Raw genomic sequence first — 27,125 nt, 5'->3', positions numbered from 1 at the left:
TAGCGACGGCAAAGGGTAAGGGAGATTACTCCAGTTGACTTACATAATTTTGTCCCGGAAGTTTTTGGGATTTTTCCATTTCCCAGTTTGAAACCTTGGTCCATACAACGTTTATTTACAGCCAAAATACACAGTTTGGAGGTTCCGAAAGTTAATGATGACTTGCAGAAATGATTTCAGCAATCGTATTTACAACATTGATTTTTTGGAAAACGAATTTTCATCTGAAGCAGCGCTAACAAAGTGTACATCTCAAGATTTTAAAGTGTTTTAAGGTGAAAACGCAGTTGATATGCAGATTTTTGGTTGGTCAAATCATTTGTGTAAACAATTTCAAAATGCATATTGACAGTCGCGTATATCTATGTAAAACATGATTTTACTGAGGGTATAAAAATGAGCCTCGTTTTCATCAAATATGGCGGCCCCCATAAAAGTTCTTGACAACATGTAAACAATACAGTTGAATGTGCTCAGAACAAGTCAGTTTATGAAATAAACAACCAAAATAAATATTTTTCCAAGAAATACATTATCTATTTCGAATATTAGGATCAATTATGTGCTTGTTTAAGAGCATGTTACAAAAAGTCCATGTAGTTTCCGCAAGCTCTGGCATAACGTATGAGTTGTGATATGAAAACTCCATATTCCATAAGATCTACAAAACATGTTTGCAAAGTCAACGTCATCTGATGAGTCCTTAAATGAGTTATCCTTCTTGAAAGCAGAAACCTTTAGATTTTTTTATAATGAAAAGCACTACCAAATTCTTGGTCGGGGTGGAGTCGTATGACAAACTATTTCTACATGATTTACTAATGAATACCAAGTGAGCGATTCAGGCTCCTGTGAGTCTCTTGTTGCTTTGTTGTTTTGTTATTAGTTGAACATATTTACTGCCTGACTTACTGTTTTTAAAACAGTACATACAAATAAATGTAGTATGCCATTGTCCAATGGGCCAAGACTGTTGAAGTGCCAAATCCAGAAGAAAGAGTAATGGAACCGCATGGGGCCTTAGCAAAAAAACTAAAAAAGAGATTCTGTAGGCTGAACTTAAGAAAACACTCATTTACAAACAGGGTGGAATATTATTGGAACTGTCTCCCAGAAAAAGTGGTTAATGCTAAAACCTAATCCATTTTGAGATTGGATTGGACAATTACTGGGAAAATCAGGAGGTGAAATTCGACCACACCTAGGACTTGAAATTAAACAGTCAACCCGAAAGTGACGATGAAACAGAAATTGTAGCGGAAGAAGATGTGGATATAGGGGCTAACTGCCTGCGTCCACTATACCTCCTATGGTATGAACACCAACACCAGAGTTGATATGGATTCAACATTATGCTAGATACGACATGCTAAACAGTACATAAAATTACTGTCTGATAATTTACCATTCACACTTGGGCATAGTTTTGTTGACATTAGGTATTCGTTTTTTGAAATATCTTGTACCTCTGGCACACTGAAAGTCTGATTTGCTCATTTATGCTTGGTTGTTTTCAGTTCTCTTTAATTTGTTTTGTTCTGTTGTGGGGGGAAGAGGGGATGTAAATATTGTTCATCATCTTTTTATTATATTGAATCAATATGAGCCTGAAATTTAGTTCTATTTCAATTGAAATATATACAGCTAAATTATTACACTTCAATTTGCCTTTCATTTCAATATTAGATAAATTAAAGTTGCATTAAGAATTTTATCTACATCATAAATTAGGTTTAAAATTAAATTTCAGAAGTATCTAATAAAATTGTTTCAAAATCAGCTGTTCCATAAAATCAAGTATATGTTAAATAGATATCTGCAAGAGTTAAAGTTTGAATTATATATAGATGAAAACCACCAGCAAGATAAATTATGATTTATTAATCTATTTCAGGACACACTTGAGAAGTAATTACCAGTACTACTAATCACTAAACAAAACACAGAAGACAAAGTGGCGAGTCATATACAGTTAGGAGATGCTGTTCACAGAGAACATTGTGTAAACCAAACAGAAACTATGTTACAAAATATCTTGAAAAAGAAACTAAATTTCTGACTTTTTGCGTAAAATGTGTGAAATGAAAAGAATAAAATATTCTGTTTTTAATTTATTTGAAACAAAAAATGAATTCAGTTATGTGTAAAATATCTTAAAAATATTGTGAATACTATGGACACTGAAAGCTGACAATTTACCGTAGGAACATGTTTTTAATTTGATTTTTAGTTTCCCTTTATTTTTAAGTCTATAAATTGCCTCCCCTTAATTTTGCTTTTATTTAATGTTAATGTTAAACACTTTAAGCTATAATTTATTAAACTTGGAGGAACTACGATATACTAACAATTCTGGACATTACATGTATATACTTGGTTCGTCGACTCGTGCCCTTCTAGGTTGAACAAAAATTAAAGAGGCCATGACTTCAAAATCTACCTTAATTTTGTCTTTTTTTAGTGATATAGGCTTTAATTGATATGCATAATGATGGACGGAGTCTTTGCTTGTATTAAACATCTATTATTTTTATCTGGAATCTTGTTGTGGATTATTACATGCTTAATGGAGACCAAATATAAATTTTCCGAAAAAAAATAGTGGAATTTTTTAGTTATCTTCCCCTTATTTTGCTTCTATCAGACAGCTTATTTTGATTTACTAGCCTTAAAAACTATTTAAAAATGAACACTTATTGTTTCATAATACTTTGAACTTGTTATAGTTTTAGGAAATTAATTGTAACATTTTAAAATATTTTTTTCAATATTTTGGGTGTTTTGGACATATTTTAGGGAATTGACGCTGAAGAAAAAGAGAGACAATGGTCTACAAAAACATTCGTAATTTTGTTAATATTTATCATATTGTCTTCAAATAAATTGCATTATGCTTGGAATGGATGTAACTTGCATTTTAACTTATTTTTTTCGTTATATCCCCTGTATTTTAAAACCATTTACCATCCCTACTACCAGTGTCCCACTGTGACAGAGTCTGGCACGGATAATAACTCCAAGACGTGTACACTGACTGCTACGTTTATTACAATAGTAGAAGCGAGGATCCCAGAATATACAACATGTTCCGAATATATACTATTCACTTATATAAAACATATCCTTAATTCAATGTACATCTGGACATAAATCTGAACATAAACATTCCATGTGTCCAGTTAACTATTCACTTATATAAGACATAACCTTAATTCAATGTATATCTGGACATAACTCTGGACATAAACATCCCATGTGTCCAGTTAACCTTCCTTGCGTATGATTTACTGACCCATTTATTATTTGTGTATAATTATTTATTTTGTATGTGCCTTTGCTTACACTTTAATTGTTTAGCGTTAGGTATTTTTGCTATTGTATAGTTACTTGTTTTTTATAATACGTTCTTTTAATTCTCACTTTTTGGTTGTTCCATACCCCCAAGCATATATAATTCAATTTATAATTAACATGAACAATACTAATTCTTAAAGTCACCAACACATTCCTCCCTTTCTCAAAATAACAATTTAATCATTAATGTTAATGTCTACGTACTGTTCTATCACACCACTTCAGACTTCTCGAGCCCCGTGCAGGTCCGGGTGTCAAAAGAATAGGCCTGCAGCAGCGCTAAGCTTGTCGTATAAGGCGACTAAATAGTGCTCAGAAACCTAGCCAGGGGCTAGGCGCTCTGCCCACAGAGCAACTGGAATGTGTGCCCCAGGTGGTGGAATGGGGTACCCCTGGTGTGTTACATGCTGGGGTTGTCAGGCTATAATACGGAAAACCTGACCGCAAACCATAGTGGTGCACCGTGTTGGGAAAGATGCCACGTTCCTCGCACGTTAAAGAACCCTGCTGTGGTATTCGATAGGAGTAGGAACCTTTGCGCTCCGCCACAGGAGGCTACATTGCCCGACCTTACCCATCCCCCCTTTTTCCAGTGGCAATCAAAATTTGTCGACCCTGTTGTCCTTGTGACCCATCCTTTCTTCTTTTCATTTCATGTTCATTTTATCATCCATTTCATGTTCATTGTCTGAATATAGCTGAAATATTGCTGCTCGGACGTTAAACCCCAATAAACAAACAAACAAACAGACTTCTCGACCCCATATTGTTCCAGTACATACGCTTGTTTAAGTTTGTTTGTTGGGGTTTAACGTCCGAGCAGCAATATTTCAGCTATATTCAGACGATGAACATGAAACGGATGATAAAATGATGATGAAATGAAAAACGGGATGGGACACAAGGACAGTAGGGTCGACAAATTTTGATTGCCACTAGAAAAAGGGAGGGATGGGTAAGGTCGGGCAATGTAGCCTCCTGTGGCGGAGCGCAAAGGTTCCTACTCCTATCGAATACCACAGCAGGGTTCTTTAACGTGCGAGGAACGTGGCATCTTTCCCAACACGGTGCACCACTATGGTTTGCGGTTAGGTTTTCCGTATTATAGCCTGACAACCCCAATGTAACACACCAGGGGTACCCCATTCCACCACCTGGGGCACACATCCCAGTTGCTCTGTGGGCAGAACGCCCTAGCCCCCGACTAAGGTTCTGAGCACTATTTAGTCGCCTTTTACGACAAGCTTAGCGCTGCTGCAGGCCTTTTCTTTTAACACCCGGACCTGCACGGGGTCCCCTGGTGTGTTACATGCTGGGATTGTCAGGCTATAATACGGAAAACCTGACCGCAAACCATAGTGGTGCACCGTGTTGGGAAAGACGCCACGTTCCTCGCACGTTAAAGAACTCTGCTGTGGTATTCGATAGGAGTAGGAACCTTTGCGCTCCGCCACAGGAGGCTAAATTGCCCGACCTTACCCATCCCCCCTTTTTCTAGTGGCAATTAAAATTTGTCGACCCTATTGTCCTTGTGACCCATCGATTTTTTTTTATAATTTCATGTTCATTTTATCATCCATTTCATGTTCATTGTCTGAATATAGCTGAAATATTGCTGCTCGGACGTTTGTTTGTTTTTGTTTGTTGGGGTTTAACGTCCGAGCAGCAATATTTCAGCTTAGCGCTGCTGCAGGCCTATTCTTTTAACACCCGGACTTGCACGGGGCTACAAATTACGTCATTTAGCACGTTTGATTAGTTTGTGTATATATATATATATATTTCCTATTCTATATGTTTACATATCTTCCCTGTATCAATTTGATCCGATTGAGCAGTGTAGCGATAAAAATCTCTAAAAAAAAGTCTCAATGTTTTATTGGAATAAATAAACAATCTTACATATATTTCCAACGTTTCCGCGATGTACCATCCTTCCTCAGGGAACATAATTTACTAGTGCTATGGGAACAAACGTCATAAAAGGTGATTGTAACTTTCACGTCAAAGGGACAAATTTAGATGAAAATGAAGTTACCAGTTGTCTAAGAATAAAAAAACGGAAGAAATAATTTAGCGTCTAGAGTAACGATTCGGAAATAGGAAGATATTTAATGGGTTCTAAAGTATTCAATTTCTTCCAAAATGACTCTTTTTCCCTCCAATGTTGTAGAAACGTTAACCTGTTCAATTACTGTAACTCGTATGTGTTTTGCATTGTGACCGTTTTGAATAAAATGTTCAGCGACGGGGTCATCTGTGTTTTTTTTCTAATTCTAATTTTTGTAAAAAAAAGTAAGTTCATCCTCTGATTTAAGGTGCCTCCTATCTGACCGACATATAAATTTGTCTTGAATTTATAGCAGTAAATTATGTTAATTACACCAGTGGTTTGACAATTGATACCACCTCACATTGTGTACTCCTTGCCTTCGTTTTTATGGAATACTTTTGTAATTACAATTTTCTTGCATTGGACACAATTTTGATCGCACTGTTTATTGCTATTTTCTTTCTTTGAGAATCGGAGGTTGTGTTTCTTGTGCACAAGGATATCTTTACTATTTTATTCTCTTAAAAGACACTAGCGGTTGTTTGGGAAATGTCTACTTCAAGCCTGGTGACTGATGGAGTGTTTTCATATTTTTTTCGCGAGATTCTGTGTACGTTAAACAATATATATCTGCTTACCAGTATTTATTGATAAAAATAACAACTAAATGCATACTTTTACTAAGTAAATAAAGTCAGTTCACTTTTGATGAAATTCTTACGCAATAATATAACGTTTATTTCAAAAGGTTAGTATAGATTGAAAATTTCACATGACTGGTATTTGTACTATTTCGTTTAAATATGGATGTAGCTGTTGGCATGGCGAACCAATTTTCATTAAAATTTTGTTGTTACACTTCATGTGAAATTTATCAGTTTTGAACAATAAGGATTGTACAAAGCCAAATATGGAACAATTAATTTCGAACATTTTTTTAAAATTTATAGAGAATAACTTTTAATGTCATACTGACACGTTTTAATAAAGGAAAAAGCCATTAGAGAGTTTCAACCTGATATATATCCAAACAAAAAATGCTTCTTGGTATCTTTACTTTGCATTTTCAAAACAAATTGGCCCCGTGCAGGTCCGGGTGTTAAAAGAATAGGCCTGCAGCAACGCTAAGCTTGTCGTATAAGGCGACTAAATAGTGCTCAGAAACCTAGCCCTGGGCTAGGCGCTCTGCCCACAGAGCAACTGGGATGTGTGCCCCAGGTGGTGGAATGGGGTACCCCTGGCGTGTTACATGCTGGGGTTGTCAGGCTATACTACGGAAAACCTGACCGTAAACCATAGTGGTGGACCGTGTTGGGAAAGATGCCACGTTCCTCGCACGTTAAAGAACCCTGCTGTGGTATTCGATAGGAGTAGGAACCTTTGCGCTCCGCCACAGGAGGCTAAATTGCCCTACCTTACCCACCCCCTTTTTTCCAGTGGCAATCAAACTTTGTCGACCCTATTATCCTTGTGACCCATCCTGTTTTTTTTTCATTTCATGTTCATTTTCTCATCCATTTCATGTTCATTGTCTGAATATAGCTGAAATATTGCTGCTCGGACGTTAAACCCCAACAAGCAAACAAACAAACATCAAAACAAATTGTGAAATACAATTACTATCTGGTCATATGTGGTCAAACTTAATACATGCTTTTGTTGAATTTGAATACAGCTCAGGAAAGAAGAGAAAATAGAGATGAAGAAAATGAATTTGATTTTTGCCTGAAGATATTAATCCTCTACAAAATCATTGTTACCTAGTTCTTTCGACTGTGACCGATTAATATTTTCAAAGGTCGAGTCCTAAAATGAATTATACATGTTAATTATTTGTATCCTATTATTTTCAATCTAAGTTATCAAATTTCTACTTCTGTCGATAGATACAAATCTTATTAAGTTAAATGTCAAATAACAGATAACAATAATCCAGAACAAATTAACGTGACTTTAATCAAACTCAAGTCAACATTCAAATTTTACTAACAATGGAATGATATACAACACCAAACCTTTATCTATTTATGATAAAGTATAAATAACCAATTCAACGGTACACATATTACGTATTTAAATCACATGATAATTTACCTGTCATTGAATTCACAAAAAAACACAAACATGGCACAAATCCCTAAGCAATCGTGTGATATTTGTACGCAGGCACCAGGAATACAATATTGTCTAGACTGTGAGCAATATTATTGTGACAACTGCAAGGTTCTCCACAAAAGGCAGAAATCATCGCACAGTCATGAATTCCAATTGGCAACAGACATTATTCCGGAAGTAAAATCGAAATGTAATGACCATGGAGAAAATTTAAGTTTATTTTGCGTAACTTGCGATGTTCCAGTGTGTGGAAGGTGTGTTACAGGAAAACACAATGGTCACAAATTTTCCGAATTACATGATTGTATTACCAAATTTAGGGAGGCCATTTCCCTTAAATTGCAACCAAACATTGGAGAATTTGAACGTAATATCACGCTAGTAGCATCTGGACTCAAGAAATTCGAATGCGAAATTGACAATGTTATTACGAAAATACAAGAGGAGGGAAACCGTATAAAAGCAATGGTTGACAGATTTGTTATGGACATAATAAAATCAGTACAGGACAAAACAAAACAAGAAAAGGTTAAAATTGAACAGGCTTTGAATACCATGAACACTGAATTGAAATCGATAAAGGCCATGGACGTTGAAAGAAAAGAGCTAGAGAAAATCCGTCCTGACGGTGCTCTTGTCAAGAAACTCCAGGCATTACAGATTGATATTGATCAAATAAGACCTTCCAAACCGCCACAGTTGCCGTCTTTAACGTTTGCACCAGGCAAAGGCAACACACAAGATCTAAGACAGCTTCTGGGGACTTTCGACCTCAGGTTTGTAATTTACACTAAGATAGCTTCATATATATTTATAAAGTCTCGTAAAGATACTTAAAGTCGTTTTGTTTTCAAAATGAAAGAAAAACATCTGAAAAATTACAAAAAGAAATATTGCCAAATTTTCCTTATTTTCGTTACCATGGCAACAGACAAAGATCGGTTGACGTTTTTCTGCATAATAATACAGTTTATTATACTCTACCACCACACCAATTTTCAAGTTCCTGACTACCTAGGTTTTCCAGATATTGCAATATCCTTTATTATGACGTAGCCCCCTTTCCGGCCGAAGCGCCCCTCCTTTAAATTTTCAAATCATGAGCAAATATGGAATAAGTCCTACCTTCTGAAAAGGATTCGTTCGAATCCCTCGGTTTATCACCACGAAGCCGAGCGGACAAGTTCACCGATTGAAATAACACTATAAAAATGACTTTATACTAATAAGAATAATGATGACAAAATATTATACATGTAATAACTAGTATGTCAATTGTTGTTAAACAATTGAAATGTATTTCCCTTGAAAACTATCTCTGTATTATAAACGTTAAGATACGTTACATAACATGTTACCTCCTTCAAAAATTATTTTTGCACTTTGTAACCTATTTACATGCAATTCAATTTTCATAACAAAAATCACGATGAAAATATCGACAATTGAATTGTCGATATTTTCATCGTGATGTTTGTTATGAAAACTTGACGACCTTTCTTTTGATATAAAACAAACCCACGTTCTGTAAACTTCAGCATTTTGCACTTATTTACCCCGACTAGGTTCTATGTCCGTATAACTCATTTGATATTTATGATGTACACATTATGATCGTTAATTTGAAATGCGACAAACTAGCTAAATAAAATACATGTTTTTGCACTCTCTGACCTCATCAGACTCTTTCTTTTTCGTGGCAAAACATCGGTATTGATGAAATATACAAAACCATTGGAAAATGAAAACTTGTAATTTGTAATTGTTGTAGTTGCCTTGTTTTGTTTTTGGTCCTTGTTATTTGCCAAACAGTTATACTTGAGCATATCTTCATTTTGTGTAATGATCATTTGTGTGTCTAATGTGCATTTTAAAATATATCCCCCGCTCTGAAAAAAACTAAAATTTCAATAGACCCAAAACAAGACAAGAAATCTGAAAAATGGGCAATTTCAGAGCTCATGTTGAACACAATGATTGTTAAAAAAAGTGCAATAAAAAAACTCCAGAACCGCAAGTCGTAGAGACATTAAACTACCACCATACATCATAGGATTACTTGACCTTGAAAATACTTACACGGTCAAGGTCACACAATTATGTCAAGGTCACAAACCGGTTTCTGCAAAACATTTTAATTGTAAAAACTTTTGAACAGATGGTCTGACAGATGTCTACATGATCTCAAAATGTATGGCTTATCAAGAGGGTTATTTCATACGCTGTATGCATGCACTTATTTCATATCGTTTTCTAAACATCAAGGCCAGTATTTTGCATTGAGAAGGCTTTCTAGTACTGTATGACATTTGACATAGGATGCAAATGAAGGGTCATATGGACCGAAAATAAATCCTGAAAAATGAATACGAGGAACCATGTTGACAAAAACGCCAATAAAGTGGAGATAACTTCTTCAATGGAAGATAGAATTTTTCACATTCTATAAAAGTCCTAAATAAGCTCTATCGATAGTCCGAATTTGGAAGTGATATCTTGAAAGATTACGAAACAGGGCAATATCAAAGTAAATGTTGGAAGAAGAAAAAACAGGAAAAAAAACAATGAGGTCTTTCCCATCCAGGAAAGTCTTAATAATAAAAAGAAAGAACGGGCCAACAGCAATAAGTCGTAAAATACTTTGTTCTGGTGACTGTTATATACATTATCGACATAAATACATCGTGTTTCACTTGTCAGTCATTTTAATCTAAATAATAACAAGATATTTTGACTTCCAATGCTCTTTTATTAAGTAATACTCTTTCTTTTCAAAGAAGAATTATAATCTAAGGTTTGTTCTGTAAGCTGTGCGAAATTCAAAATAATTATTTTAATCTTAGATCAAGTTCTAAAAAAGCTTCTTGATCTGACCCTGTCCATAATATTAAACAAAACTGTTTTAACTTTGTTTGTTTGTTTGTTGGGGTTTAACGTCCGAGCAGCAATATTTCAGCTATATTCAGACAATGAACATGAAATGGATGATAAAATGAAGATGAAATGAAAAAAAAGATTGGTCACAAGGATAATAGGGTCGACAAATTTTGATTGCCACTGGAAAAAGGGGGATGGGTAAGGTCGGGCAATTTAGCCTCCTGTAGCGGAGCGCAAAGGTTCCTACTCCTATCGAATACCACAGCAGGGTTCTTTAACGTGCGAGGAACGTGGCATCTTTCCCAACACGGGGCACCACTATGGTTTGCGGTCAGGTTTTCCGTATTATATCCTGACAACCCCAGCATGTAACACGCCAGGGGTACCCCATTCCACCACCTGGGGCACACATCCCAGTTGCTCTGTGGGCAGAGCGCCTAGCCCCCGGCTACGGTTCTGAGCACTATTTAGTCGCCTTATACGACAAGCTTAGCGCTGCTGCAGGCCTATTCTTTTAACACCCGGGCCTGCACGGGGCCTGTTTTAACTAATTCAGCCGATAAACTGAATGAAAACAATGGTTAGGAAATCATACCAGTGTTATATATTGTTATATTTGTTACTTTTTTCAATACTTTATCCCTGTTGTGATTTGTCGTGTTAAGTTGTATGTTTTATGCTGTAGAACATCAACTTTACAACATGTTCAGGAAATTCCAACGAAGGCGAGAACGAGGACGATGGAAGTCATACAAAAAAGGAGACGGCAAGTGATGATGATATTGACCAAAAATTAATGAAAAATAAATCACGGACATTCCATAACACCATTATTTTACTACGGGATGGCCCTTTATGACGCATTACCTCGAGCGTTAGCGAGCGCTTAACTGACGATATAAAGGGCAGGCCCGTTGTAAAAATATGTAGACAATGGTGATTACGTGATTTATTTAGGTTCTAATAGGACAAGTTTCTTCATATTTTTAATGGACACATTATATTGGTTATGTGTTTATCACTTTTTTTTTTACCACGGCTGTGGTCTAAAGAGCATTGAAGCATGTCATATTAGAATAGCAAACAAACAGTTGCATGTGCAAGGTTAAAACATTTGTGTCTGCGCTGTGTTGTTTAAAAGATTCATCCGTTGAACGAAAGTTTCATACTGAATAAGTCTAGAACGATTTTTACAAGTTATGTATTCAATTTAAGCGGTCGAGAAATGTGTGTTGTATATACAAGAGTATGTAACTATTATGGAAAAAGATAACATCACATAAGTTTCAATTTGGTTTTGTATATAATGTAGGAAATATAGGATTGATACATCTTCCAATGAATCAGCAAATCAATCATTTTTACTTAATATAAGTACAGTACTTAAAAACTGAAGGTTCATATGTACAGTCTAGCATTGATCTTAGATGATCTTACAATTTAAATACTTATTTTCTGATCTTTCGCCCTTTTATTGTTTAAATAAGCAAAACAAAAACAAATTATGTTTCTGTGGTGATTCATTGTCTTAATGGTTTAGTGCTATTATGTCAAAACTTAATGGCATGATATATAGGACAATAATACTTTATATGTGCTAATATAAACTTAAGTGAATCAATATAAATGTTAGCAAAAACAATCATAGTTATTATAGTATATTATTAGGCAAATTACTCACACATTATCAAACACATTTTTTTTCATACCTTTGGATATAAATAAAACATCAATAAGTAAAGACATCAGTACTTATTTTCGAAAAGTGAAATGAACTGTTTTGTATAATGTTTTACTACCCAAAATGTCGACTGTAAGCCAATATTACTGACGTGTAAATTCTCTAGAAGTTTTAACATGTGAATTAATGTCATTTTCGGATTGAGCAGGGGTACATATTTAGATATTATCAAAATAAAGTATCTTTTATTCATACGTTGGATTAATTGTACCTCTGAAAAAAAATTAGAACATCAATAAGTAAGGACATCAGGTCGAATTTTCGAATAGTGCATTTCACCAAATATATGTAAATGTAATAATTGTGATATAATTAGATAGAAACATTGGGCTACTTGATGGTAATACCATTTCTTTATTTTCATTTTTTGTTACTTTTGAACAATTGAGTTACAAATATCTAGATTATTTGGATAATAAAGGTACCAATGAGACTTCTGCTGATAAGAATCCAAAATTATTTTTGCCGACAATTTGATTCGTAAAAGGGGAATGTAAAGGTACCTGAAAATCATCTTGATGTTAATGAGTAGGGGAACTACCTTGCACCATTCCGTGGACTAAATTTTAGTTGCTGCACGATGTGATGTGATGCACCACCTAGAGATCTTTCATGCAACTTAACAAAAAATAGGAAACATGTAACCTCTTCTAGACTAACAAAATAAATTCAGAAATAGGAAACATGTAACCTCTTTTAGACCAACAAAATAAATTCAGAAATATGAACCATGTAACCTCTTCTAGACCAACAAAATAAATTCAGAAATAGGAACCATGTAACGTCTTCTAGACCAACAACATAAATTCAGGAAGAGGAAACATGTAACCTCTTCTAGACCAACAAAATAAATTCAGAAATAGGAACCATGTAACCTCTTCTAGACTAACACAATAAATTCAGAAATATAAGTTAACAATGTGAAGTATAATTGTAATCGATCTTCTAATCAAATTCAACTTTCTAGATTTGAGACCCTCCTTTGATATGATAGACATCACATTTTTTGTCAGTTATGAATTAAACCACGAAATTTCCAGTATAACAGCTATTGTGATATTCTTCGCAGTCAGAGTGATGTATATCATTCATATAAAACCAACGCATTAATGTTGAGATGTATTTAAAGGTAAACTGACATAAAAACAAATCATGTAAATTGATTTATGTTATGTTTGTAGGCAACCTGATGAGAAGAAATGGAAACTTTATCGCTGTGAGGGATGTGGGTATGTATTACATAATTGTATACTGTTATTTATATGAAATTCCAATGCCATTCGAATCTGAATTAAAAATTGTTATACACAAACGAAAAACAAATTTGGTATTTTTTCATGATATACCATACAGTCAGATTGTAAATAAAAAAGGTGTACACAAAAGTTCACATTATGTTTAGATCTTTAATAGAAGGCAAAAAGAAGAAAAACAGAAATAAGAATAAAAAACGCTTATAATGTCATCAAGACGAGATCAAAGATGAAATGATAAAATAACCAGAAAAATAAGAATATCGATTTTAATTAAAATATTTTGTTTGGTCAGATTTGGAAAATATACAAACGGTTATGTGAATCTTATATCAAACTACTCACAACGCTGCCATAACTATTTCCACATGGAACATATTCACACATTACAATAACGTATGTTGATGTTTATTTTTTTCCAGAAATGAACAGAAGTTTGATTTGCAGTGAGTATTCAATTGTTATCTATAAATCTACTGTGAAGGTTAGACAGGTCAACACTGATAGTGTGCCTTAATATTTCTGATTGGTAACGTGACTATTAGAGGTAACACAATATTTACTTGAATGTAATACTTTTGTACAAATTGAACAATAAACGTATAAATTAAATAATACATAATTATCATGAGAAATCAAATCCGAAGTGCTAAAAATTAATAGTTCACCATTTTTTATAACGGGACTGTAGATTGTAAACATTATACATGTTATAGTCAAATCAGTTCTTACGGACGTAATCATAGTAAGGTCAAACAATGTCACTAGGTCAGGGAGCAATACGAAATGCTAATATCGGGCTGACATACGTAATATAATATCACTAGCAGATTGTTGATAAAAAATGGTTCTTCCCATCCAATTTTTTTACGGAAATATAGTTTTTTTTCTTTTTTGTTTTTATCGTCTTCCCTTACTAAATTATTAGAATAGGACAGATTTCCAATTTATTTTCATTCTTTGGATATTGTTTTCACGAAAGATATTCGACCCCTAATTCTATCCCTTCGTAAAAAAGTTATTTTTTAGTATTGCACTACATCGAATCTTGCCTATTTAGTACTTGCATTACTACTCAAAATCGAGTCCACCGGAACTGTAGTGACCGATTATTTCTGGTGCTGGTAGTTTTGATGGTATTCTCATTTTTTAATATGATCGAGTTTCATATCAGCTTTACTTTCTATTCAATTGCTTGATTTTGGGTTATTTCAGGTTTGTCTGAGTCAAGCTCAATTGCTAAGATATTCTGTTCTAATGATTTATTTGTTGACCTCAATGTTTACAAATAGGGCAGGTACAATGAGATAAAGAATAATCAAGGAACCCAAGGTTATAGGGCAATCAAAAGAATGCAATCCAGCGACAAAGACCAGACATGGAAAACAGACATACACAACAAAGAACATGAAGCAACTAAAGTTTTACACACAAAGCAAAAAGCAAATGAGCAACTCCACTACAAAGTGGGAGAATGGACCAGGTGCACCGGTAGGGTAAGCGTCCGTTTCTCTTTTAGAAACATCCGCTTGGGTAGACAAACAAGGAAGGGAAAACTATGACACGTTGAATAAATCAGATTTAATGGCGCAGATGGATACACCGTAACGATCCACGAGTTCATGGTGACGACCATAAAACTTTTGTAGTGATGACTTCAATGTTGTAGCAACATTACCCTGTTCCAGGAGCCTATTGTTTAGAATTCAAGCGCGATATATAAGTCTGTGTGATGTCTTCAAGCTCTGGCACAACTATCGACATCACTTTTCTTAAGACTAGATCTATGATTTATTGTAAAATTTTAAGTTCCTACCAATTTTGATATTGTTGCAAAACCTATAATAACTGCATGTGCACAGGAAAAAACAAAATTTGTTTACAATGGTTAGAATTGGCTAGTTCTTGATAGCCTCCACTTTAGCCGGATCAGTTGAAAAACCATCAGAATTCACTATGTGACCTGAGAAGGATAGCTGTTTTTTTTTTGTTTTAAAGAAACATTTCGTGAGAACTATTTTTATAAACTGCCTGACCAAGGCGGTTAAGTATTGTTTTCAGTCTGGTAATGTGTGTGTCAAACTAACTGAAAAAAATTCATCGATCTAGACTACACATAATTCCCATCGGAGTCTTAAGAGGGTACATGTCATAAGTCTTGTACAAGTGGCTCCAACATAGGATAGCCCCGTGCAGGTCCGGGTGTTAAAAGAATAGGCCTGCAGCAGCGCTAAGCTTGTCGTAAAAGGCGACTAAATAGTGCTCAGAAACCTAGCCGGGGGCTAGGCGCTCTGCCCACAGAGCAACTGGGATGTGTGCCCCAGGTGGTGGAATGGGGTACCCCTGGCGTGTTACATGCTGGGGTTGTCAGGCTATAATACGGAAAACCTGACCGCAAACCATAGTGGTGCACCGTGTTGGGAAAGATGCCACGTTCCTCGCACGTTAAAGAACCCTGCTGTGGTATTCGATAGGAGTAGGAACCTTTGCGCTCCGCCACAGGAGGCTAAATTGCCCGACCTTACCCATCCCCCTTTTTCCAGTGGCAATCAAAATTCGTCGACCCTATTATCCTTGTGACCCATCCTTTTTTTTCGTTTCATGTTCATTTTAGCATCCATTTTATGTTCATTGTCTGAATATAGCTGAAATATTGCTGCTCGGACGTTAAACCCCAACAAACAAACAATCAACATAGGATAAGCCAAATAGCATTTGGGTAAAATCAAGCAAACCTTGTGTGCTGTCAGAAAGGCTGTCTTTGTTGCATCTATTGGATGCATACACTTGACTTGGTCGTACCCAAACTGAAGGTCAAATACTGAAAAAATAGATGTTGCCTATGAAGCATAAGGCAGTCGTATTTGTTTAACTGAATGTCGCCTTTCACTGTCACATCATGCACTTTATACAGTCTATGCGAAGTTGTATCAAATGATCATGATTTTTAAGTACTGCAATTAAAGAAATCCAAGTGGATATTGAAGGTTATATTTACGTTTTGTTTCTGATACCTTCTTTATTTTTTTCTTCGCCTTTTTTATTTTTGGATTATTGTATTTTTGTAAGGACTTGTATAACTGGTGTATTATACCCACGCTGTCTCAAGAGTGGCCTTTGGTTGCTTTGGTGAAAGCTTCATATTTAAGTTCAAGGTTAAGAGTTTCATTTAGGATTTTAACATCAAAACTCATGTTATTGTATTTCAATGCTTCCCTTTAGTATTTACAATAAGGTGGGTTTTGTGACCAAGAAGACATAACAGGCTAGGTGTGTTTCATGAGCCGTTTGATATCGGGTAAACTTACACACTTTTGTCTCGAGACTACTCTGAATTACCCCTTTTATCTGGTTAAAATATTTTGGTCGGGCGTTTTATAAAATCATCATTAAATGGGGGTTATATCCCTTAAAGCTTCTAATGCACATAATAACCTTTAGCTGAGGTACATTTTCAAAATTCATGCTACTTTTGTTTCATCATAGCTATGGGGGTTAATGTACCCTATGATTTCTTTAAACCCATGATCTTTGAGCTTTCATTTGGTTGAGTATTTGGTTGTGAAACAAGTGAAAGTACAATATAGTGGTTGGATTGTTAGTACATTTGTATAATGTATATATGAACGTATTTTTGATAAATTTGTCACACTCATGTGCTCATTATTGTGATTTATGTGGAAACTGTCGAAAATCTATTTATTACATTCAAAATTTTTCCTATGACTTAATTTCTAAATGTTACGACAGAATCTGCTGTAATTAATTGAAAAGGTTCCTATTTGGACTGATACTATATATGTAAGTTTCTTCAATTAGTTTTCATTTTAAGTGAAAAAGCATATATCCAAGTGTTACTTTCTATATCTTGTCTAAGTGTGTCAAAATGGTTCCCTAAATTTTGGACAATTCGATTTGTAAAATTTACTTGGTTGAACAAGACATGAACTAGTGATGTTGAAATATTATAAGTGTTAGGACATGTTGATTTCAGGTTAGTATATTCTACACTAGAACTCCCGTCGTCACCATTTTCATTACTGACGAGGTTATTTGACATTTGAACTATAAACTGTTATTCTGCGCTCATTTTCTATTTGCAAATTAATATGAGAACCAATTTCAATTTCAGCAAGAAAAATACAGTTTGTTAATTTCTTTGTATCAAATGCCAATTACACTCAAGAACAAGCAAATTTATAAAACAAAATCATCCAGAATCCAAAAGCCATGCCTCGTTACATATCTAAATGATAAATGTTGACCTCGCAAAAATGAACACAGGTAGCCTGCCTTGTATAATATTTACGATTGGTAGCGAGACTATTAGAGGAGACATAATGTTTCATTGAGTGTAACACGTTAGTACAAAGAACAACTAACATCGTTGATTTCATGTCTGTTTCTCTTAATGGGTATCCGTAGAGCAAAAAAAATTAAAACAAACAGTATCAAAATAATCTTTCTCGTTTACAATATTACTGTGACAACAAGGTATTATTTCTTAATTTCATTTTAAATTCTAGTTTCAGTCACTTTACAATATACGAGTGTTTACCCTTTTAAAAGAAATGGGCTCACGACCATAGCAGTTTTGTCTTCAAACTTAGCATTCTGATAGGGAAAAAAAACTGTCCGTAACAAAAATGAAAGTGTCAAGTGCTTTTTTAATGTTGTTGTGTAGTATACCTAGGCTTGTAGGTAACAAATGTGTAGCGTCATGTCTGAAAAGCACTTATTCTGATGCTTTGATTGACAAGTAACGAATAAGAAATTATTGTTCCTTAATCATAAATGACCGTATCGCGCAATTATGCCATTATCTAGTTTTATCTGTAATTTTTGGTGTCAGGGTTCCGTGCCAATGAACTCTTAGCAGTATCTCGGACCAAATTATGTTTAGGTCAGGTACCAACAGTTTTGCTCTACAAAAGAAACATTTTATGTTTTCTCAATTAGTTTATTTTTAGTATTTGACAATACTAAGTCGTTAGCCCCAAGGTGAACTTCGAGGTATTTCGTAACTTTGTCTTGAAGACATAGTCAAATTCGGACCACCTAATGCCAGATTTGGTTATCTCGTCTATCTTTACATTTTTGTCATTAAGGTTCGGGTTATCCTCGCCAGTTCGCTTTTTAGCTGTATCTCCTGCTGACCCAATTGTCCAAACTACAATTTGACCAAAAATCAAAATTTGAATTTACTTCATCGTTTATATGTGTATTCGAATGTAAGGTACATATGCACTTGATGTCCATCTACCCAAATTTTAATCTTATCGTTGCTAAAACCGTGGTAACTATTTCTTGGCGGCACATATGTAAAGGAATGGGATTTAAATAGGTGCGCTCCTCGTATTTTACAAAATTCTATTGTTTTACATAGCACAGCTGACACCTGATACTGGGTTAATGTAGAATGTTCAAGTGAATGAAGCCTTATTGACATCCCGGAATATTTGGACGTAAATTTAGAAACTTCCTCTCGTTAACGATGGGGAAAATGCTTGTGCGTTAGCGTAATTGTTAATTACGATGGCTATAGAATAACCTCTTTGATGGTTTTTACTCCTTCAAACATTGATACCCAGTTGTTTGTCGTTTATGCTGACATCAGACATTTGAATAGCTGATGTACTGGGATTTCCTTTGCGTTTAGAAGAGCACTTTCTCACTCTAAGCATGTCAAAGAATACTAAAATAAAGAAAGTTCTTTGAAGTGTAGATTCGTACTCGTTTAAAGACAGGTTTTGGAGCCTTAAAACGTTTTTCTAATAATGAAAGTGTGGTCAGTAACCTGCTATTTTTTCTACAATTTTGCATATGGATGCCTTTTAACATTTTTGAAATAACAAAATTATTAGTTGTGTCCTTGGTGTTTTGTGTCTTGTGATAAAAGGAAATCCCGCTAATACATGTTTTACTTTTTTCGGCAGACAACTTTTTCATTGAAAGGTATGCTTTATATTTGGTAACTTTTTTAACTGGTATTGACCAAGTAATGTCTAATGAGAAGTGTTTTTTAAAATGACTTAAAATTGAATATTGCTGTGTGGACAAGCTGATTTTTACTTATCAAAATAATTATTGTTTTCCATTTATTGACTTATATTTCTTTCGAAATTTTGATCTGTTCTCTACAGTGGTCTGAGTTACTCTACGCTTCGTTGCATTTTGCATTTTCTTCGCATTGTGCTGAAAATCTGCTCACTGGTTGTTATTGGATTTAATATATTTAGAGGTTGGATGTTCTAGTTTTTCCACTTGTGAGTAGTACTATATTTTGGTATAAATACTCAGAACTTTTTATAGTATTTCAATGTGGAACTGGGAGGCCAAGATGAATGTCCGCTTTTAATTGTTAGAAGTATAGCCAGCAGATAAGGTATTTATGATGTTACTTTTTCATGTTCTTACTTTTCATTTTTCGTACTGGCACTTTGCATTTAAAGCATTTTTGTATTTCAATGTTTTATTTCAATTTGTTTTATTGATTTTGCAGATCATTGAATCAGTTTAATTGATTTAATGTTATACCTTGTTATAGTGAGTACTTATAAAGGACTTTAAATGGTCAGTTGTGTACAATTATAGTTAACTGTGGGTATTACATTTAAATATTCAATTGATGATTTGTGTTCTTTTCGTGTGTTCGTTAAGTTGAATTGTTTTGAACATGCAAATGAATTTGATTTATGCAAGTTGTTTGAATATTTGCAATGATTTTCTATGCTTTGCATGTATTTGACAATAATTGGTCTATTTTGTATATTTATTCATTATTCCTTTTGTTCTCTATTTTGTAGATCTTTCAATGCCTTCTATGTGTTAATAAAAGTAGTTCCACATTCGTGTTATATTTGGGCCAGCATTTACCATCACGCCCCACTTGGTCACAGCTGTTTCATACGTTTTTCCTGTACTGTCGCATATAGAACTGGCCAGCAATCTATCCGACTCTATATCTTTAGTTGCCAAACTTGTAGGCATTTTCCATGCAGTTGGAGCTACCTGTCGGAATTTGAACCACTGACAACGAGAAATTGCATAGGCAATATAATTATTTTTGCCTAGATTATGTTTATTATACTTTTATACAAATAGTAAACTTTAGCGTTTCAAATACCAGTTTCCGTACAAGTAACATCACCACAGGTGATTTGGACTCGTTCGTATTCGCCACATACACAACTGCCTTTTTTGCAGTGTTAATTTCTCGCGACTGAGCGTGAGTTTAATCTTTTTTTAAGCTCATCGAGCTAATCTTTTGGTAATTTAGCTTCATTTCTAATGTATCAATTTCAATACCAAAGAAGGTTATTTTTGTTTTAGATAGCACAGTTTTTTCTTCTGCCGCTGGTATGCCTAGTTCCGTACAAATCCTTACGAGGTCTCAAGTAAATTCAAACTTTGTTCGATACCTTCCTTGCCAAGAAAAAAAAAACATTACTAAGTAATTATATATCAGTCAGGTTGTCTTTCACTACGACTCAGTCAAAAGTGTGGCACATTTTTCATACAAGGTGCAACTGATTGAAGCCAAGCACGGAAAGCATTTGTCAAAGAAAAATTGATTGTTTACCTTGAAACCTAATAGATTTAAAATTAGTGGCTAATAACTTTAAGTAGAATCGATGAAATAGTTGATGGGGAGTTTTCTGGATAAATTTAATGATGAATCAATCATTTCTTTACCCTTTGGCACTAAGCCAAGGGGGATATGGATAAAGTTGGTATTAATTATGATTTAAACGGACCAGCTACAGGTCCTGCTTCTAATCGCTTTTTAACCTTTTCAAACAAAATGTTATAATTTTCTCTTGCGCTTTTCAAGTTTCTTGCTTCTTCTGGGATATGAAAATCAGAATAATGCAACGAAAAAACTGTTCCAAAACCCAACAGTATTATTTGGGTTTCTAAGTCATCCGGATAATCAATCAAATAAGAATCTAATTTTTCAATATTGATGGGTGAACTACAGGTAACAAGCGAATGTGTTGTACATGAGTCTTTTGTTACATTTGGTAAAGGAAAACTATTGACCAAACTTTGCGACAAACGTGATGATTTTTCATTCAGAATTGTCAACTTTTCTTTCATCAGTGGCAACATCTTTTCGGCACCTGCGAAGTGAGTGTTCATATCACAACTCATACGTTATGCCAGATCTTGCTGAAACTACGCAGACTTTTTGTATCGCTCTAGAACTCTAACAAATAGGCTTCTGGAACAGAGTTATGTTGCTACAAGATTAAAGTCGTCACTACACAAGTTTTATGGTCGTTATCATGAACTCGTGGATCGTTATGGTGTATCCATCTGTACCATGAAAACTGATTTATTCCACGGTTCATAGTTTTCCTTTCCTCTTTTGTCTACCCCGGACTTGACTTCTTATGAGCAACTCGGCGGGTGAAAAGCAGAGGACGTTTATCCTACCGGTGCACCTGGTCCATGCTCCCAGTTTATAGTGGAGTCCCAGTTGCTCATTTGCTTTTGTTACTTTGTATGTATGATTATAGTTATTTCATGTTCTTTGTTGTGTATGTCTGTTTTCCCTGTCTAGTCTTTGTCCCTGGATTACATTCTTTTGATTACCGCTATAACCTTGGTTCCATTGATTACTCTTGCAAATGTAGACCGGATGCTGTCCATTGCATTCGAAACATGCGAGTTTAAAAAAGGTTTTTGCCAGATTGGGTACAACGCTTACCGTTGGAGTTGTACGAAATACACGATTTGTGTATTCATGGTTAATATTCTACGAAAAGACTGCCAAGAAAAATTGGCGGATATATTGTCACTTGTTTGTAATTTCTGTACTGAGGAATGAACGTTGTGATTATTAGTGTCTCTCCTTGAAATAATATAGAAAACAATAAATCTCGATTGATAATGCACCATTATGGTCGTAGTCGCCTTGCTTGTCTTAGACGATGATTTACTTGCCGCGAATCGAACGTCATGTCACGGAGGTATTTCAGTAATTCTTTTGACATATCTGGTCTGTTCTCTAGCATTAAACTCATTTATATTATAAACGCGCTTGTCCAGTAATAAATGTTGGTTATAGGACGGGAAGGGAAGGTTTCGACTGGCATGTGTCCGTCCCTAACAGCAACTTCACCGTTCTGCTGAAGAAAATTGGCTTACTCTTTTGTAGATTTAATGAGGATGTTTAGATCGACATTTTTTTTGTTCCGGACTTTTTTCATATTCTACATGGAATGAAGTAACCTATAGGGTCATATATGCTTTCTTGTTAGCTTGGTCTGTTTTGCAAAAACCTAAAACTTGTTTGATTAAATGCTTGAAGTGGTTTTTCACCCAGGTCACTGGTTTCCTGACTGACTTTAGAGAAATCTATTACGAACTCGACTGTTTCAGTTTCGCTAACGACAGAATTTTCAGGTTCTTTCCATATACGCTTACTCGATTCATTTGTCCTCAAATTAAAGGCGTTCCTCCTCCTTAATTCTTTCACCTTGGATGGCGACTTTTGTCCTTTAGGTGATTTCTTACTTCGAGCATTGCTATAGCAAACATGAAATAGTCAATATTTGAAACTAATGGTAAAAACAACTGGTAATTATAATGTTATAATGCCAATACAAATTCCTAAATCCAATTACCAAATTGTCAAATTATTTATTCAAGGCGTTAACAATAGAAAAAAGAAAAAAAAAACATGCTTGATGAATCGAAGTGATTGATCAAATCTGGATTAATCAAAATTTTAAAACCTCCGACAAAAACAGTAGAAGAACATTTTTACAAGATTCTTGATGACTGGTATGATGCATAGGACAAGGTTCTATTGTATACTTATGAGAGATGATTTTGTACAAAGGCAGTTTTCAATTAAGTAAAAATGTGTTTATTTGGAAATCAAACAGAAATTTCAGCTGTCTACTAAGCCTAAATCCTACATGTATAATAGATAATAGACTGAATGATAGGAAGTCAGAATTATTCCCTGATACCCTGTTTTATCTGCTTAAATATGTATATACCTTTAATATGTAGGTATTATTGGTATGCTTTCTCCTGAGTTGGCACAATACAACGCAATATGTGTATTTCGTAATTAGAATTTACCAATTAAAATTAGTTGGGTCAAATATATTGTACGAGACAGTGAGTTACACTAACTGAAATCAAAATGAGTTACAATTATAAAACTCAAAGCCAAATCTTAAAAACTTCAAGAATAATCCATATTATCGCTAATTTGTCTAAAAATCCCTTTGATCTTGCTGTACGATGATTTTCAATTTCACGCCAATCGATTGAGAATGAAAAGTATCGCTAGTTTCTATGTCCCCGCGTGGCATACAAGCTACAGTAACAGAAAAAAAAATCGCTGATGGAAATTTTGCAGCGCTTATAAAACTTATTTAGGTCAAGAAAACTGAAAATAAAAGAAAACTAATACCTTACAATTCGGCAAAACAGCGATAAACAGATTATTAAATATTTTTTCAAGTCGCGGGAGTTTTTCATTCTGATATCGTCTCGAGGCAAAGCCGCTCGGCGAAATAATCACGAGAAACTCCCTCTCGTTGAAAAAAAATATTAAATAATCTTATATTACATTCAGACACTTCAATTATAGAGGTGTTACAAGTGTAGAAAAAACTTGCCCGAACAATGGTGTTGTATGTATGCTTCATATGTATTACGTTACTTAGTTATTTTTGTGAAGATGACATACACCCATCTTCTGAAATAATAATAAAACAATTTAAAATAAAAAAGGAATTTCAATTAATGTCGGACTATACTAGTGAGTCTACAATGTCTCAAAGTCGAATAAGCGAATGACAACATCATCTCAAAACCAACAAAATCAACTGATGTCGGCAATAATTATCATTTCAGTAATAGATCTGTATTTCGAGCTCGAGAATAGCATATACACCCCCCTCTCTTAAACTCTTTAATCAGTTAAATCATGAATGATAAGTCTTTCAAAATGTTAATTTCATGTTCGATGTTCTTTAAGCATAAATAGTTTAAGAAGTCTAATAAGTCCAATGACCGATTGATAACTTTAGACCGATTGTATTTTCTGTAATTGTTATGGATAATTTGTGTTGTGCATTACGTTTAATTTTAACGAAACCTGTCGCGATGTGACCGTTTATGATATGCCGTTATTTGTAACTAAATACCCTGGTATTTAACATGTTGATGTTCTAGATTTTCATGCTGATGAAAAGCATAATGTTCTGTCTCTTACCTACAGGCAAGACAGCGCTTACTTGGAATATCGTTAAAATATGTGTTGAATTTTGCCATTTTCTTTGTCGGACGTTGACCCTTGTCGTCTTGAATGGAGCAATAAACACTTGATTGAATAAATGTCAGTAGACTTAGTTCGGCCTCCTACATTTATATACGTTCACTCTTTACTGTAAATAAAAACTTAGACAGAGGCAAGCACTGGGAACATATTTAGGTTTCTTCCTTGACTTTGTCATTGTGTTGAAAGGGTCTAAAAAGTCACTGCAAAAGAGCCGTTCTACTTCGTCAAAAGAACACCTTGCAAAGATTGGCTTTGTTGCACACCTCATTCAACGACCAGGTTTTCGAACATAGATAACTATTAGTCCCTGTTCAAACTTCTTGACAGATGAACCTTACTTTAAGTACTTTAAGTATTCTCTTCATGCCATGGTGGTCAAATATATTACACAATTAACTACACTTAAACATCGGTTCAAAAAAGGTCTGAGTCCCTTGTTACAACAAGTTATGTCTCCATCGTATGTGAAATTAATCCCAATTCTTCCCATACGGTGTTGAAAATCACGGTACATCATAAGCCATATAATTAGGCCACAACCCATGTCATGCCATAAATTACAGTGTTATAATTTCTATGTAAAGACCTATGAGCGAATCAATCTTAATACCAAAATACTACCCTTAACAATCTGACAAAAATATCGTAACTTTTTTCTCTTACGAATGAGCCTATTTAATGGTTTAGTTAGCATTATGGGTGTGTATCAAGCTTTCGTACTTTGTGTATAATATTACCGTTATACAAAGAACGAGAGATACCCGCACGTATTAATCCTTTAGAATGACCTAGTGATATCGAAAACCTTGATGCAGTCATTTCTCGGCAATATAAAGATTGCTTTCGTTAAAATCCGAAAACAATGTTACAAATACGAGCAAATCAAACCAATTGTGATTTGTACTTTAAGTTTTCGGAAAGCTTCCAAATCTTTTTTCCAGTGTAGCTTGCACTATCCATTATGAGCAATTTTCTTTCTGTTCTTTCATTCTGCGCTGGGATGGACCACGTCCGAGGTTTTTAGCTTCATATGACCCAAGTCTGAGCTTGCGTAATGATGCTTTCGTCTTGATTAGGAATTTGTCGCTTCATGACCAATTTATAAAACCGGTCAAAGTTCAGATCGGATGTTCGGGAAACTTATTATCTATATATTTACTCTATGTTCCTCCAATTTATGCATACCATCTTCGGTGACAAGTATAAGGAGACTCATCTCCATCTTGAATTCGGCATCTCTGAAGGCACATATATTACTTCCCACGTCAATCATTTCCTAATTGTGAATGTTTATCGATCCTTAGCAACTTTCAATTGCATATTACCCGATTATATTGAAATGTTTTTCGGCTTTGGTCACTTCTATTGTAGATAAAATATAAATTGTGTCAAATTTTAATCATAATTCACAATTCAAATCTGTATCAAGCCTCATATGTTGAGGGTTCGACTACCGAGTTGTGCTCCAGCTGTTTATTGCCAAACAATGTATTGTTGGGATTGTCGTTGTAAATGTAAAAAATGAAACATAAATAAAAGAAATTAATAATAATAACAGCAATAAGACCATGTGACGTAGTGTAGAGGTACTCATCATCAGTTTGATAAACTTATTTAAATAAACAAGGATTGCTTGTTTTATTTTGTTCTGTTTATTATTTTTTTATTAATGAAAATTAGTGTATATTGACATCAGTTAAAATCACATAGCCAATGTAAGCTTCCCCATTTTTTTCTGCTTCCATTATGATGTAGGAATATTAGGCCCACGAATTCACATGTATATACCAAATGTTTCTTTGTAAAAATCATAAATATGAACGACATATAGTTTCCTCGCGGGAAATTCTGACTTGTATATATATTCTTGTTACTTTTCTTACAGATGACATGAAATAATTTGAAATTGTTTGTCAAATTATAGAATTTAAAAAAGAAATAGAATTCAAAGTTCCAAAAACGTGAAAATAATAAAGACAAACTTATATTGATCACATATAAATATAACCAATATTATTTCATCAAGCTCTATAGAACTGTTTTTCTATTGGCCAGAAGCAGTAAACGTGACATTCAATTTTCTAACATATTGCTTAGCAGAAAGGTTTTGTGGGTTAAAATATCATATTGCACTCTCGAGGTAAATTTATGAATAAAAGTACCCCATGCAGGTCCGGGTGTCAAATGAATAGGCCTGCAGCAGCGCTAAGCTTGTCGTAAACGGCGACTAAATAGTGCTCAGAAACGTAACCGGGGGCTAGGCGCTATGCCCACAGAGCAACTGGGATGTGTGCCCCAGTTGGTGGAAAGGGGTACCCCTGGCGTGTTACATGCTGGGGTTATCAGGCTATAATATGGAACACCTGACCGCAAACCATAGTGGTGCACCGTGTTGGGAAAGATGCCACGTTCCTCGCACGTTAA

At 34.7% G+C, this 27,125-nt stretch overlaps 1 protein-coding gene and 1 long non-coding RNA gene across 4 annotated transcripts in view; both read left to right on the top strand.

Moving 5' to 3' along the window:
- The first annotated feature begins 7,472 nt into the window (after positions 1–7,472).
- Positions 7,473–27,125, top strand: part of LOC148606451 (E3 ubiquitin-protein ligase TRIM45-like) — a 44,598-nt gene continuing 24,945 nt past the window's right edge. For 2 of the 3 annotated variants that reach the window (XR_015915262.1, XM_088545656.1), the window contains exons 1-4: positions 7,475–8,298; positions 11,085–11,165; positions 13,322–13,369; positions 13,816–13,839. Coding sequence is in view for 2 of the 3 variants with exons in the window: in XM_088545656.1 (XP_088401782.1) it covers positions 7,490–8,298; positions 11,085–11,165; positions 13,322–13,369; positions 13,816–13,839 (962 nt within the window). In the remaining variant the exon portion in view is untranslated. Of the gene's footprint in view, positions 8,299–11,084; positions 11,166–13,321; positions 13,370–13,815; positions 13,840–27,125 lie in introns of all 3 variants that reach the window. The other variant, XM_088545657.1, reaches the window with a different exon arrangement.
- On the top strand, positions 13,847–20,241 carry LOC148606452 (uncharacterized). Its single transcript, XR_015915263.1, has 2 exons — positions 13,847–19,778; positions 20,200–20,241. It is a non-coding gene; the product is annotated as an uncharacterized LOC148606452 (long non-coding RNA).

Source organism: Perna viridis, chromosome 9 (genome assembly GCF_037379345.1).
Source record: "Perna viridis isolate PV_CMFRI_1.1 ecotype Kerala chromosome 9, ASM3737934v1, whole genome shotgun sequence".
Lineage (NCBI taxonomy): Eukaryota > Metazoa > Mollusca > Bivalvia > Mytilida > Mytilidae > Perna > Perna viridis.
Note: the sequence above shows the minus strand (reverse complement) of the source record. Positions and strands in the feature narration are given on the sequence as shown.